Source organism: Phyllopteryx taeniolatus, chromosome 7, assembly GCF_024500385.1.
Source record: "Phyllopteryx taeniolatus isolate TA_2022b chromosome 7, UOR_Ptae_1.2, whole genome shotgun sequence".
In the NCBI taxonomy this organism is placed as follows: Eukaryota; Metazoa; Chordata; class Actinopteri; order Syngnathiformes; family Syngnathidae; genus Phyllopteryx; species Phyllopteryx taeniolatus.
The window spans coordinates 7,467,651-7,482,182 of NC_084508.1; the positions used below are offsets into that span (position 1 = coordinate 7,467,651).

The window sequence follows — 14,532 nt, forward strand, 5'->3', positions numbered from 1 at the left end:
CTTACAGTACTTGCTATGGAAAGTTACAGAACCACTGAAGAAAACCGGGCTTATTATTGAGATACCTAAATAAATTGTGCAACAGAAGTCTGCAGATGACTATAAGTGTGGTTTATTGTTCACAAATTTGTAGTGGAACTGTGTGAGGCTTCAGGCTGTTTTGTATGTCCAAATTGCATTTTGCAGCTAATAAATCATATTTATAGTCATCTTCAGGCTTCTGTTGCACAATTTATTTCGGCATGTCGTCTCGATAAATTAGAATAAATATACGTGAGTATGTGAGTCCCGTACTGCGTTAGAAGAAAATAGGGCTCGTTAAAAGAATGTAGTGAGCCTGAGCCACACGTCTCCGCCTGTAGGTGGCGGTGATGCAACCAAACGCAATTAAACCAAAGAAGTAGTAAAACAAATGGTGGCTAGTTAGCGGCACTGCGCTAAGCGAAAACCCACCATGGAAGCTCTCTCTCCTTGAATGTATTCATTAACATAGGTCTGTCGTTTTCTAGTGAAAGGCTTTCACAGATGCCTGAAGAGATACATCATCTAAGTGGACTTTGGAGTTGTTGAGCGTTATTTAGCGTGTTAGCTGCACGTCGCTAACCAGAGAGCTAATGGGTGAACGTGCTCAGAGATTCGACGAAGCGGTGATTAAACGTGGAAACGTCGAGGAGTTATTTCGACTGCTCGACGGAACGACAGCGGGAAACAAACAGGAAACGCAAATCGGATTGGCACAAAACTAAGCAGGTTTGTGTCGTTGTTTTCAGCGTTTAAAACTGCTGGTTTCTTGATCGAACACTCGTTATGGTGTGTTGAGGACTGCTTCGTTATCTTCATTGTCGTTGTACCAGCAATAAAGTTGTTTAATAAAGTAAAAGGTTTATTAACTGTACAAGTCCCAAGTTTAAATGGGCCGCCATTTTGGGTGCAATCAATCACATTCAAGGTCTCGCGAGACCCTGAGCAATTCAATTGAAATGCATTTAGTCCGGGGATACGAGTCGATCCCTGTCGCAAGGAGAGGAAAGCTTGTAGTAATTGCAGAAAGATGCCACAAGATGGCAGCAAAGCACTTTTTTTCTAATACACAAGGCTCTGGCCTGACTAATGAAGCTCCTCCCCTCACGTCAGCATAATTACTTGGCAGCAAGATGGCGCCTAATCAAGATTTTTACATTGGACGTTGCTTTGGCCGTAGCACAAAATAAATAGCTCTCGTGTAAATTGTTGTAACACAGCAATGTGGATGCTAGTTTCGTTAGCCCGTCTATGGCGCTTACCTTTTTTTTGGTGTTCGCATTAAACTAGCGGACTTTCAAACAGAAAGGTTATGTGATTGGTTTAAATACACCAGTAATTCTCTTTGTTTTATATTTAGTTTGGCGGTACACTTGAATGGGGAGTGGCAATAAACAGCTTGAAGCCAATTTTTGGAAGAATTCTTCACAATTTACCAAACGTCGTCTTGCTGTGAAGTGAGTTGAGTTCTCTGCCACCGTCTAGCGCTCATATCTGGAATATTTGCTCACAAGTCGATGTGCACAGTTTTGCCTCAGTGGTAACACGAAGTTGTCCTCCTCGTGTGCAGAAATGTCATTCAGTCGTGGAAAGCGGTGGTGGGGGAAAATGTTACTCGTAAGTCGGGGTGGAACATTTCTGCAAAGTTTTGGGTGGAATTAAAGATGGAAAACTGGGGAGATGTTCCAAATTGGAAACTTTCTCGTGAGAAATATGGGAATTGAGGGTCATTTGATGGAAAGCTGGATATCAAATAAATGCTCCAACGGCTTTGTGAGCTACAGTCGAATATTTTGAGAACCGAGTATTCTACAGAGTATCTGTTGGATTTATCTTACCCAACATTATAAAAAATAGACACAAAAGGAATGAAGACGCTGGTTTCTTTTTCTCATGAGGAGGGCGTATGGGAGATTGTTCAGATCACAGCCTCTCAACACGCTCTAACCAATCTCTCCCGTCGCTCCTGCATTTATTTGAAAATAGGAGGGTTTTTCCCAGACATAATGTTCTAAACAATAAGACACAACACAAAACATTGGACCAACACCTGTCACGTCCCCGACCACATCCGATCACGTCCTTGGTCCAGGCGCCCTTCCATCGGATGATGCTGAGTCATCTTTTCGAAGGCGAGACATCTAAAATCGTCCATAATACTAATGCAAGCTAAGCAAATAAATGATAACTTCTAGAATATATTTAACAGTATCCCATCGATTAATCGGATCAAAAATGATTTTGCATCACTTTATTTTGTATGCGCTGGTAGGGTATCGGTACATGGCGCTTCCTTTCGTGCTGACGGCGTGTTGTTCGATCCCCGGCCAGTGTCCGAATACCCAGCTACTGCTGGTCCAAAGCTTGGATAAGAATTGAGTGGGCTGCGTCAGAACGGGCAAAATCATGCAACAAACTGTGACTTGCAACAAACAAAGTTACCAACACACAGTACAATAACAAAGTGCGTTTGAAGTGCAGGTGTTGTTTTTTGTCCATGTGAGTCACTGTCCTCAAGTTCTACATTGCAGTATCTGTGACTTTGAGTGAGTGTGTGTGTGGCTTCAAAAGGTGGGGGCAGGCCCGGTGAGTGATGTGGGCGTCAGCGAATTAGAGTGTTGTGGGTTGGAGACCTGCTGTTAACTGGCCAGCAGTTAGCCAATGTTAATGAAGTTATTCGATGAATCGTTTCAGCCCTAGTTATCCGTTTATTCATTTGTACTTTGAAGGTGTACGCCCGGAAGTGTCAGTGTTGAACGCTGACACGCTGCTGTGCTTTCCCCGCGTCATGCAGACATGCAGCAGGTGTTGGTGGGGAGTCAAGACGAGGTTCCGTCTGAGCAGCAGGACTGCGGCTCCAGTTTGAAGCGGGAGGAGCCGGCGGAGCCCTCCAACGTTAAAGAGGAAGAGGAGGACGGGTGGGGCGGTCAGCATAAGGAGCACCTTGGAGGTCCGGAGGCGGCCGACGTCATCACGTTCACATGGACCGGTGTGCACGTGAAGAGTGACGAGGATGAAGGTCTATCCTCTCAGCTTCAACACAGTCAAAGCGAGGAGAACAACGGGAGCGCCGCAAGTCAACACATCCCAGCAGAACCTGACGGAGAATCTCTGAAGACGAATAAAAACTCTCGAGCTGAAAAACCCAGTGACGGCAAACGCTTGCGCTGCTCTCAATGTGGCCGAACGTTTGCCTACAAAAGCGCTTTGAAAACACACATGATCACGCACAGCGGAGAGAAACCTTTTGCTTGCTCGGTCTGCGGTAAAAGGTTCTCCTTCAAGCAGAACATGAGCAGACACGTGTCAATTCATACCGGGGAGAAACCCTTTTCTTGTTCGGTTTGTGAAAAGAGATTCTTCAACAAGTTTGAACTGAGAAGACACTTGAGCACACACAGCGCTGAGAAACATTTGACATGTTCGCTCTGTCCGCAAACATTTCCGTGTCGATCGCATCTCAGAATGCACATGAGAACGCACACTGGGAAGAAACCTTTGGCCTCTGGCAGCTCAAGTCAAAACCTGACAACCGAAGCCAATAAAGATCACTGTGAAGATCTACGCTCCAAACCAGACGACGACACGTCACACCCTTCCCACGCTAATCGCAGTGAGTACACCAAAGACTCTTCGGCGACTACAAAGAAGCCGAAAGGGGACATGACGCATGACGACGATTACGATCCCTTTTACTGCTCCGTATGTGGGAAAGAATTTGCCTATAAAAGTCTTTTGAAAACGCACATGATAACGCACAGCGGAGAGAAACCTTTCACCTGCTCGGTTTGCGACAAAAGATTCTCCGCCAAGCGCAGTATGACGAGACACATGGCGATGCACACAGACGAAAAACGCTTCTCCTGTTCCGTTTGTCACACGTGTTTCCCCGATAAGTTAGAAATGAAAAAACACACGAGCACGCACACGGCCGAGAAACGTTTTCTATGTTCGGTTTGCGCCAAGAGCTTCTCTCATAGGTCCTATCTCAGGCAACACATGAAAAGACACACCGCGGAGAAACCGTTTACGTGTTCCGTTTGCGGTCGAGGTTTCTCTCATCGGTCGTATCTCAAAATACACATGGTGACACACACCGGGGAGAAAGCTTTTACTTGTTCAGTTTGTTCAAAAAGTTTCTCCCATAGATCGTACTTGGGCGTTCACATGAGAACGCACACTGGGGAGAAACCCTTTCCGTGTCCGGTTTGCGCTAAAAGTTTCTCACAAAGCTCGTGTCTCAGACAACACATGGTAACGCACACTGGGGAGAAACCTTTTCATTGTAAACTCTGTGCGAAATGTTACTCTCATAGGTCACATCTCAAACAACACATGATCACGCACAGCGGGGAGAAACCTTTTACTTGTCCGGTTTGTGCAAAAAGTTTGTCGAGTAGCGCTTATCTCAGAAAACACTTGCAAAAGCACACTGCGAAGGATCCTTTGTCCTCGCGCACTTTGACAACACAAGCCGACGACAACTTGGCTCCGCAATGGGATTTGGACGACGTGATGTCGGACTCTTCTGACGTCGGTCACGTTGACGACACCGGAGAACCTTTAGCGACTAATAAGAACTCTCACCTTTAAATGTTCTTAATGTCGGGAAACGTTTGTCCGAAACGGACATTTGAACGTACAGTCAACCTGCGTTTATCACGGGGGGGGGGGGGTTATATTCCATACCAACTCACAACAGGTGAAAACCCATGATAGAGAGACACCATTTCAAAAACATTTCACATTTCAACAATTCCATGAATTTGTTCCAGCACCCTCAAAAACTGCTATTCTTTTGTTTGTTCCAAATTTAAAAAGCACTGGAATGTATGACAAAAAAAAACCAAAAGAGAACGTTAAGAAATAAGCTCGTTTTCAGACGTGTCATGAACATAAGTAAGTCATGTAGTCTCCGTGTGCTAGATGTGTGCCTTTTAGGGGTGTGGCCTATTGAGTGACATCAGGAGCTGGAGTTCAGTGTGAGCCTCTAGGTGTGAGTTGTGGCCTACAGAAGCTCCTGGCGCGTAAGCTTGTTTTGTGTTTATGTGGTAAAATAATGAAGAAGAAGAATTGAATTTGGTATCGCTTAAGCGGAGCAACTGGTTGTGCCGAGTGTTGCTTTGGGTCATGCATCTTACAAGTCATCACTATTCACTGCCTTGACACGCGTACGATGATCCACTGAAAAAAGAACATGAACTGCCGATTGTGTTGCGGCGATGACAAGTGCAGTAAATGAAGCTGCGGGACTTTGAAACAAGTGAGAAACTGCGACGGAAATGCTCAATATGGAGCAGCGTATAATGCGCTTTAATGTCCTCTGAGACGTTAAAGTGAAGAAGTAACTGAAGCTTCTTTCTAATAAATAGCTTTTTTTTTTTTTCATGAAAACTGGAGAAGTGTAACTATTGTTGACGTACAATAAAAATACTTGTTTGAACTATTACCTTCCTCTTTTTATTTCTTTGCTAGTATTGCATGTAAATGACGGCATTTGCCAATGGTGCACCGAGCTGCAAATTTTTTGGGGGAAAAAACAATGGTGATTAAACGACTTATTACTATTTAGTAGTAATATGGAGCAATACTTTCTCATAGATCAAATGATCTTTAATGCAAGTTCCAAAAAGCTTTTGCTTGTGCATTGAAGTTATTTATGCTTTGATCATCGTTCACATCTTGCTGTCAATTTGAGGGCAGCTGGGTAAAAGTTCAAAGATGAATCGGTTGACGTGAGACCAGCATTATCAGACAGCTCTAAAAACAATTCCAGTGATCTACCGGTAAGTATCATTTTCCTGTGATAGCTATTAAGAGAGTGAAACATTTGTATGCAGCATTCCCTCGCTATGCCGCGGTTCACCTATCGCCGAGTCGGTGTATTGCAAAATCATCACATCATTTGCCATATAGCGACATTTTGAGTGCTGTCATTTTTTTGGGTGCTAAAATAAACGCTTCCTAGCCTACAATAGAATTATTAAGATACGTTTGTCAAAACCAAAAAAAGGTCCGCATGCATCGGGCCCCTCATGCTTGAAAGGCGGCAGTGCGCAACATCCGTCAGTTCTTAGACGTGAGTCATGAGACTACTTCAACAGTGATCTAACGTTAGCCAGTGCGATATTCGGCCTTGACTCGGGTGGCAAAACATGAGCAGCACCTTTACAATCAACATAGAAGTGCAGCTCAATACATGGTAGAAATCTTCATTGATTTTATTAGGAAATAAGAATTCTGACGTCATTTCAAAACGAAAGAAACAAAAAATTGTGAGTGTTGAAATTCTCATTTCTTGGTGGGAAATGTTGGATTTCCATCTGCTTCGATATAATCCGATTTGGGGGAAAAAAAAAACCATCTGCATAATTTCAATAATGAAATTCACTCTCAATGGAAGTACTGAAATGAAATCCTAATTCTAATAATAATAATCTAAGACTAATTTGGGCAGATTTATACAAACTACAAATACTTACGAGGGGCGCAAATGAACTTGAAGGCGCGGCCATGGCTAAGCTAACGAGCGAGCGAGCTAGCTAACTGACGGCCAATTTGAGCTAAAAAGGAAAAGACCTTTTTTTTTTAACCTTCCGAGACCATCACGATGCGGCGAGTCTCCTCGGAAGGCGCCTCGGGATGTGGCCGCCATTTTGCCGGCCGCAATGTTAACAAACAAGAGTCAAAGCGATGTTAGGTTGGGGACAAAAAGACAAATCTATTCAATGACACTCTGTTAATGTCCTCTTATGGGTGGTCGTTTTTTCCAAACAGAAACCAAATGGGTTCAATTCATCTAGCAGCAGTATTACATTTAGACTTATAGTAAAATGGAAACAAATGCCAAATGTCGGTTCACTTCTTGGCCTTACCTCAAGTTTCAAAGTTTTCTCAAATATTTAGCTCGCCACCGTTTTCAAATAGTTTGCTGTTAACGGTACAAAACTGCAGCAGCAACATTTTAGGCATGACATTTTTTTCTTCAATCTCAGGGTCAAACGTTGATCATTTGAAATGTATTGAAGATTTGTAGCGCACTCGTAGGCCTTTCTTGGACGATTTGAAAATGTTGAATTCGTGGGTAAACTCGGAAATGTGTTCTCATGTTTTTCCACTGTCATTTATCTACCGGTAAATGGGGTCACCACAATTTTGTAGTTATTTTGACAGGAGAGTCAATTTACACTGTTCTAGAAGATGTCCACAGGCTACTTGGCTACTTGCAGCAAACAAAGTTTCATTTCTTCGGTGTCTTCCCATGAAAAGACATAATACAATCGAAATGTGAGTGTAGTATATTATGATGTATATTGTATTCAGTTACAAACATCTGATTCTATTTTATGTAGAATGAGGACAATTTGTCAAATGCAGGACTATCCAATTGGAATATGCCTGAGCCGCATTGCTCGTCCTCCTCCTGAAGGTGGCGGTAATGAACCCAAAAAGTGGTTTGACACTGCTAGTTAAACTCGAAAAGAAGAAAACAAGAAGAAAAGGGATTCGGTTAGCCGGACGTCGCTGGGCTAAGAGAAGAGCCACCGCGAAAGCTCTATTTTGTCGCTCTTTATTCTTTATTCTCCTATCAGCACACGTCTGTCGTCTAATAGACAGACACTACAAAAAAAACAACGCTTCCTGTTGAGATTCGCCAAAGTGGACTTTGTAGTTGTTAGCTTAGCTAAGCCGAGCGTTTAACGTCATCGTGTTCCCCCCCCCCCAAAAAACCAAAATGTGTAAAGTGAAGATGCTGAGGACGTTGGTGAAGCAGCGCCTGAACGTGGCCGTCGAGGAGGTCATTGAACTGTTCGAGAGGACGATCGCGGAGTACGAGAAGCAACTTTGTCGAAGCAAAGACGAGAACGAGCCACGACGACGGGACGATGTTCCCAATCTTCGTCTTCTGTCGTCCAAAGCAGGTTTCTTGACTTCTTTCTACTTCACGGTCTAACACCTTGAGGTGCATTTTCTGAAGCACATACTCGTAACGAGACTGCTTCGTTGTGTTAATTGTTGATTTATGAACAATAGGTGCTGTTTAAAGTTGAATCGTCGGATTAGTAACCGTACAAATGTCGAGTTTAAAAGGGCCGCCATATTGGATGCAACCGATCTCGCTGGAGATCTCGCGACATCGCAGTTTAATTTAGGAAATCAATTCGTTCTACAGGTATGAGTAGTTGAAGTTATCATTCGAAAGGTAATAGTTGTTTCAAGACTAAGGGAATAAAATGTTCTCAAGGGATATTTTCCCACGCTTTAAATGTCCAAACATCTTTACTGTTATGTGTCCCAAATGAAGTTTCATGATTTGCTGAAGAGGGTGATGACATTGCTGGTTGAAATATATATTTTTTTCATTGAAAAAAGATGTTCATCATGTACAAATGATTTCTGTTTCTGATTTTTCTTGGACAGGTGGAAGGAATCTTTTTGTTCAGATTACATTTGCATTGGACTGCGATGAAATGAGTGCACTTGTCTCTTGATTGTCTTTCTCATAGGCGGCAGAACGACTGCTGCGCCCTTCCCATATGGCTTCTTTCCCTGAATCGAAACGTGTCTAGAAAACGAATGTCGGTCCCTAGCTCCGCACCGTGATGATCCCCGTCACCAGTCTCTGAGTGACCGAGGCTGCCGCTTCCGAGTGTGCTCGGTGCCGCCCGCTTGTTATTAAGCCAGCTTTATGAAGCCTTATTACCATGCCTTCGCCCCCTAGCTAATCATCAACGGGGTGGGTCGGGGATGCCCCGTCTCGTGCTGCGACAAAATGGTTTTTCTTACAAAAGTGACATTTTTGCTCACTAAAAAAAAAAATAATAATAATCACAGAACGATGACTCATATCTCGCAAAACCCGTAAGCCCGGTCACTAGCATGTCAAGGTACCACTCATTTAAAAAAAAAAAAATCAAGATAAATGCTCTTGTGCTTTTCCTCGTGTGATGCAGATATGCAGCAGGTGCTGGTGGAGGGTCAAGCAGAAAAGGTTGCCTCTGAGAAGCAGGAGGAGCCAGTAAAGCCCCCCCACATTAAAGAGGAAGAGGAGGACGTGTGGAGCCGTCAGGATGGGCAGCAGCTGCAAGGGCTGGAGGAGGCCGACGTCACCGAGTTCACATGGACCGGCGTGTATGTGAAGAGCGAAGATGACCAAGGTCAGTGCTCACAGCTCCGTCGCAGTCAAAGCGAGGAGAAGGCGAGTCGACACGAGACGACAGAAGCTGCCGGAAAACACTGCGAAGGGTCAGAATCGGGCAACATCGCGCCGCTCTCAGATATGGATGACGCGATGTCACACTCGTCCGACACCGATCACAGCGACGACACCAAAGAAGCATTGAGGACGAAGGAGACGTCGAGAGGGGCGCGTCACGCTGACAACAAACACTTTGACTGCCCGGAATGTGGGAAAACGTTTACCAATAAGAGCGTTTTGAAAAATCACATGGTAACGCACACCGGAGAGAAACCTTTTGTGTGCGCGGTTTGCGATAAACGATTCTCCTTGAAGCATCACATGAAGAGACACATGAGAGTGCACGCGGGGGAGAAAGCTTTTTCCCCCTGCTCAATTTGCGACAAAAGATTCCGAGATGAGGCCGCCGTGAAAGAGCACCTGAGAACACACACCGGGGAGAAACCCTTGTCACCCGGCAGCTCACGGCAACACGTAGCAGAAGCAGATGGAGATGGAGAACACGCAGACGACGCGCCGCTGTCAGATGTGGACTACGTGATGTCACAATCTTCCGACACCGAGAACAGCGACGACGGCAAAGAGCTTTCGAAAACAAGAAAGCCGGCCGAGGTCGATGCGACGTATCACTCTGAAACCAAACTGTACATTTGCACCGGATGTGGCAAAACCTTTACCAACAAAAGTGTTCTCCGAAATCACATGGTAACGCACACAGGAGAGAAACCTTTCGCTTGCTCGGTGTGTGATAAAAGATTCTCCTTCAAGCAGAATATGAGGAGACACATGGCGATACACACGGGGGAGAAACCCCACTCCTGTCCGTTTTGCGATAAAAGATTCTACGATAAGTTTGAAATGAAGAGACACATGCTGACGCACACGGCCGAGAAGCCTTTTGCGTGTTCGGAGTGCGCTAAAAGTTTCTCTCGTAGGTCGCATTTCCGAATGCACATGAAAAAGCACACGGCGGAGAAACCGTCGACCTCCAGCAGCTCCGGTCAACACGTGCGAACAGAAGCCGACGCGGACCGATGTGAGGATCTCGCACAACCGGACAAGTCGGCTCCGCTGTCGGATGTGGACGACGTGATGTCGCAGTCTTCGGAAATCGACCGCAGCGATGAGCCCAAAGAGCCTTCTGAGACAAATAAGAACTCCGAAGTCGATGTGACGCATCCTAACGACCACAAACAATTTCACTGTTCCGTATGTGAGAAAACCTTTGCCAACAAAGGAAGTTTGAAAACTCACATGCTAACGCACACCGGAGAGAAACCTTTCGCTTGCCCGGTTTGCGACAAACGATTCTCCATAAAGCAGAATATGAAGAGACACATGGCGATACACACGGGGGAGAAACCTTACTCCTGCCCCGTGTGCGAGAAACGATTCTACGTGGAGTTTGAAATGAAACGACACAAGAGGATACACACGGCCGAGAAACCTTTTACGTGTTCGCTTTGCGCTAAAAGTTTCTCTTGTAGCAATTATCTGACGCTGCACATGAGCACGCACACGTCAGAGAAACCTTTCGCCTGTCCGGTTTGCGCTAAAAACTTTTCGCACAGATCGTATCTCAGACAACACATGAAAATACACGCTGCGGAGAAACCTTTCACGTGTTCCGTTTGCTCGAAAGGCTTCTCCAGCCGAGCGTATCTCAGAATACACATGAGCGCGCACACCGGGGAGAAACTTTTTGCGTGTTCGGTTTGCGATAAAGGTTTTTCCCGCAAATCGCAATTCAGAAAGCACATGAGAATACACACGGGGGAGAAGTTTGCTTGCGCGGTTTGCACGAGCAGTTTCACCAGTATCGAACTTCTCATAGCGCACATGAGAACGCACATGGAGGAGAACCCTTTGGCGTCCGGCAGCTCGACTCAACTGATGACAACAGAAGCCGATGGAGAACAAGCGGACGACTTGGCTCCCCTGTCGGATATGGACGACGTGATGTCACACGCGTCTGACAGCGACGACGACGACGACGACGACGACGACGACGACGACGGAGAACATTTGGAGACGAATAAGAACTAGGGCCAAATAGGGTGTCAAGTAGAGGTACGACAGTAAACCGACAACTCATCCATTATGGAATTATGATTATGACTATTTGGATCAACGATCAACGATCAATCTTCAGAATTTCCGCCTCAACAGTAACTATTACACCGTTTCTGTAGTCCTTTGTGTTTATTCAAAATGAGAGATGTGGAAACATCTGCTTTTATTTTGGAAAACGATCAAGATTTTTGACAATTTTCTGATATGTTAAAGATAAAACGTGTTTGAAATAATGTTCTGATTTTGAATAAAGACAAATTAAAACATGCTGCTTCATCAACAGATGAGTCAATGAAAGTAATTGTTAGTTGCAAGCCCCAGTGTAAAGCGAAACGCAATCCTCGATCCGTGGCATATTTGGAAGAAAAATCGAGAGATTTTGGAGGTTTGTGTCGAAATGCATTCAACGTCGGAAGAGATATTTGCTGATATGTTCCTGAAAACCGAGTAATTACGAATTGTGGAGACGTAGCGTTCAGTTTGTCACCACTTCAATTTTCCTGATTTTCTTTTTCTGGGGTGCATTCGGCATCAGTGACCCCTCCCCAACTATGACATCAGCGGTTGTCCGACACAATTGCGACTTCATTATTATTACTAGGCCTATTTCTACCACTACAATGTGCAGTTGGCTAGCTAGCTATGCCTGTCCCCTAAAAAAAAAAAAAAAAAAAAGCTATCTTCCCCGGACGTCAACAATTGACGGAAGAGCTTGGTGGTGTTCTTTGAAATGAGCGAGCGAGGGGGCACCGTGGACGGGCCCGTCTGCTGGTGCAGCGCAGCCCCAGAAGCCCGCTCGCTCTCAAGCTAGCTTGCACGATGACCCAGTGGGATCCATATATGCAAGCCACCCAAATTAAATGAATTTGGGGTTTTTTAAAAGCAATGTCTCATTTAATGGAAGTTGTAAATATGTATTCATTGTTGATAAAACAAAATAAAAAAAAATATACTTACTACTGGAAATTTTAGCCTGATCTTTTTTCATTTCCTGTTGGGATTGTGTATAAAGGACTGCAGTTATGGATAGTGTTGACACTGGATTTCCTGAAATCTTCTGATCATTTCTTTGGGTTGGAACACATTTAGGTTGAGGATAGCTTCCCCCTTCTTCTGTACTGACTTCTGGTTGCAAAATAACAGGTGGGCATCACCAGGTTTATAGTATGAACATTTCTGTATATTTTTAAAATGATCTGTTATACATACTACATTGAGCACTCGGGGGGGGGGGGATATTCTCCAATTTGGGCGCAAGTATTTATTTTTATGCTCGGGGCTTGTGCACATTCCAGCAATGCGCATTCTCCTGTCCAGACTTCTGACGAACCTACCGCGTGTAACACAGAAATGTGCACGCAGCCACCAAAAAGGCGCGACTCATTGAAGTCTGAGTTTTCCCGAGACTTCAAAATGCTTATCGAAAATATTGCACACTTGCAATATAAAAACACCTTCAGTAGTCGATGTCACCAGAGAGATGTGTGCACTACTCAGTCAAACATACTACACTTTGCAGGAGAGCCTGTTTATTCAATTCTGTATGAAATAAATCCAATGAAGGTCACTTAATCAGAATACGACTGAACGCATGTTTGGGCGACCATCAGTAGAAAAGGGTGTGTTCCTGCTGTTCTATATCAGCGGTGGCCTGCAACCTTTTGCGCCACAAACAGCAGGTGACTCACTACAAAAAGTATTTGCCCGCTTTTAAAATTCATAGTTTCCCCACTTGGAAATGTTTTCAAATGATTTGATTTGTTAATGAAAAAGAAAATGTTCAACGCTACCTGGCCTTGTGTGGAAAAGTAATGGCCCCCTTGTTAAATGATGAATAAAGTGTAGCAATTCACATTTTTGGGAAAGCAGAGCTCATTTTATGGCTCCATATTTACTACACCCTGTGGAACGCGGAGGAGGAAAAGTGCTCGATTGCATGGGAGAAAGCCTGCGTGCCGCGTGCAGGGCCAAATTTCACAGGGAATACCTGCATTTTAGGGTTGCTCCACCCTCAGCAAAAAGGATTTTGTAAATTCAAATTCAAATAAATTGAGATTTATTTCGCTCTCTCGCTAACCTCCATGCCACGTAGCTACGAAGACGGGATTGAATTCAACATGAAAATGGATTGGTCTTTGAGGGCTCTTTTTATCTTACGATCAAACAAGAGTAATTGAACAAAAGCGCTGATAACCAGAGAGGCGGCGAGAGCAGCCAAATATTGTACTCAAGTAGGAGTACTGTTACTTTAGAATAATATGACTCAAGTCAAAGTCAAATGTAGTCTTCCCAATATTTACCTGAGTAAGCGTAAGAAAGTACTCACTGAAAAAAATACTCCAAAAGTAACAAGTGAGTAAGTTCTGATTTAAAAAAATATATAATAATAATAATAATCAGCACGAACGTCCAATCAAATAAAAATGAATAACATATGGGAATCCATACACACCTGCCACCGAGGGGATTGCTTATGCAAAACATCTTGTTTTCTTTTGTATTTCACAAATGAACACTTACAAACTCTTGACGTTAAGAGGGTGCCGCTATGAGGGTGGGGCTTAGACCGAATTGCAATCAGATTGGACGACAAGGGGGCGGGACTTGATCGATAAAGGGGAGCGGGCGTTTGAGCTACTCCCATTCTGATTGGTTGATAAAGCAGACATCATCATCGTCCATCAATGCGCCAGACAACCAATCACGATCGGTCGCATCGGAGAGACCAAGCAGCCTCGACACGAACGCGTGGCGCAACGTCGCAGAGTCAGCGGCTCATTTGCATCTCAAAAAGAAGGCGCAATTCTTTTGAGCACGACGACGTCCAAATTACGAAAAGGGAGGACCGCTGGTTTGGAAGAGGCGTGAAACTTCGATGATCATTGATTACCGAGAATGAATGGCGCTAATATCTCTTGGTGCTACTGTAAAATGGTCGGGAAGCCCCTTCCCTCCTGAGGGGTGGGCCCCGCGCTCCTCGCTATCTCCCTGATGTGTAACGTCCGTGAGAGAATGGTCGCTTGGTGACGTGGCATTAATGAACATCGTGTGTCTTTTGCACAAGTCTTCCACTGGGTCAAGTGTGCCGTATCGCTTTAAGAACAATATATTCCTTTATTGAGGTAAGGCACAGAACAGAAAAACATAACTCCATCATTTTGAGCAGTTGATAAGGGAGCTCTTAGCCTTGCAGGGGGTGTCGTCATTTTTGTCCCGGCCCACATTGGAGTTCCGGTTCC

At 44.5% G+C, this 14,532-nt stretch overlaps 2 protein-coding genes across 2 annotated transcripts; both read left to right on the top strand.

The window, feature by feature from the left end:
- The first annotated feature begins 368 nt into the window (after positions 1-368).
- On the top strand, positions 369-5,470 carry LOC133480477 (oocyte zinc finger protein XlCOF6-like). The gene is made up of 2 exons (XM_061778561.1): positions 369-750; positions 2,816-5,470. Exon 2 carries the CDS (start codon positions 2,818-2,820, stop codon positions 4,612-4,614), a length of 1,797 nt encoding a protein of 598 aa, XP_061634545.1. The 5' UTR covers positions 369-750; positions 2,816-2,817; the 3' UTR covers positions 4,615-5,470.
- Positions 5,471-7,407: 1,937 nt separating this feature from the next.
- On the top strand, positions 7,408-11,573 carry LOC133481187 (zinc finger protein 271-like). The gene is made up of 2 exons (XM_061780265.1): positions 7,408-7,943; positions 8,976-11,573. The coding sequence occupies exons 1-2, from the start codon at positions 7,757-7,759 to the stop codon at positions 11,264-11,266; spliced, it is 2,478 nt and encodes an 825-aa protein (XP_061636249.1). The 5' UTR covers positions 7,408-7,756; the 3' UTR covers positions 11,267-11,573.
- Positions 11,574-14,532: the final 2,959 nt, after the last annotated feature.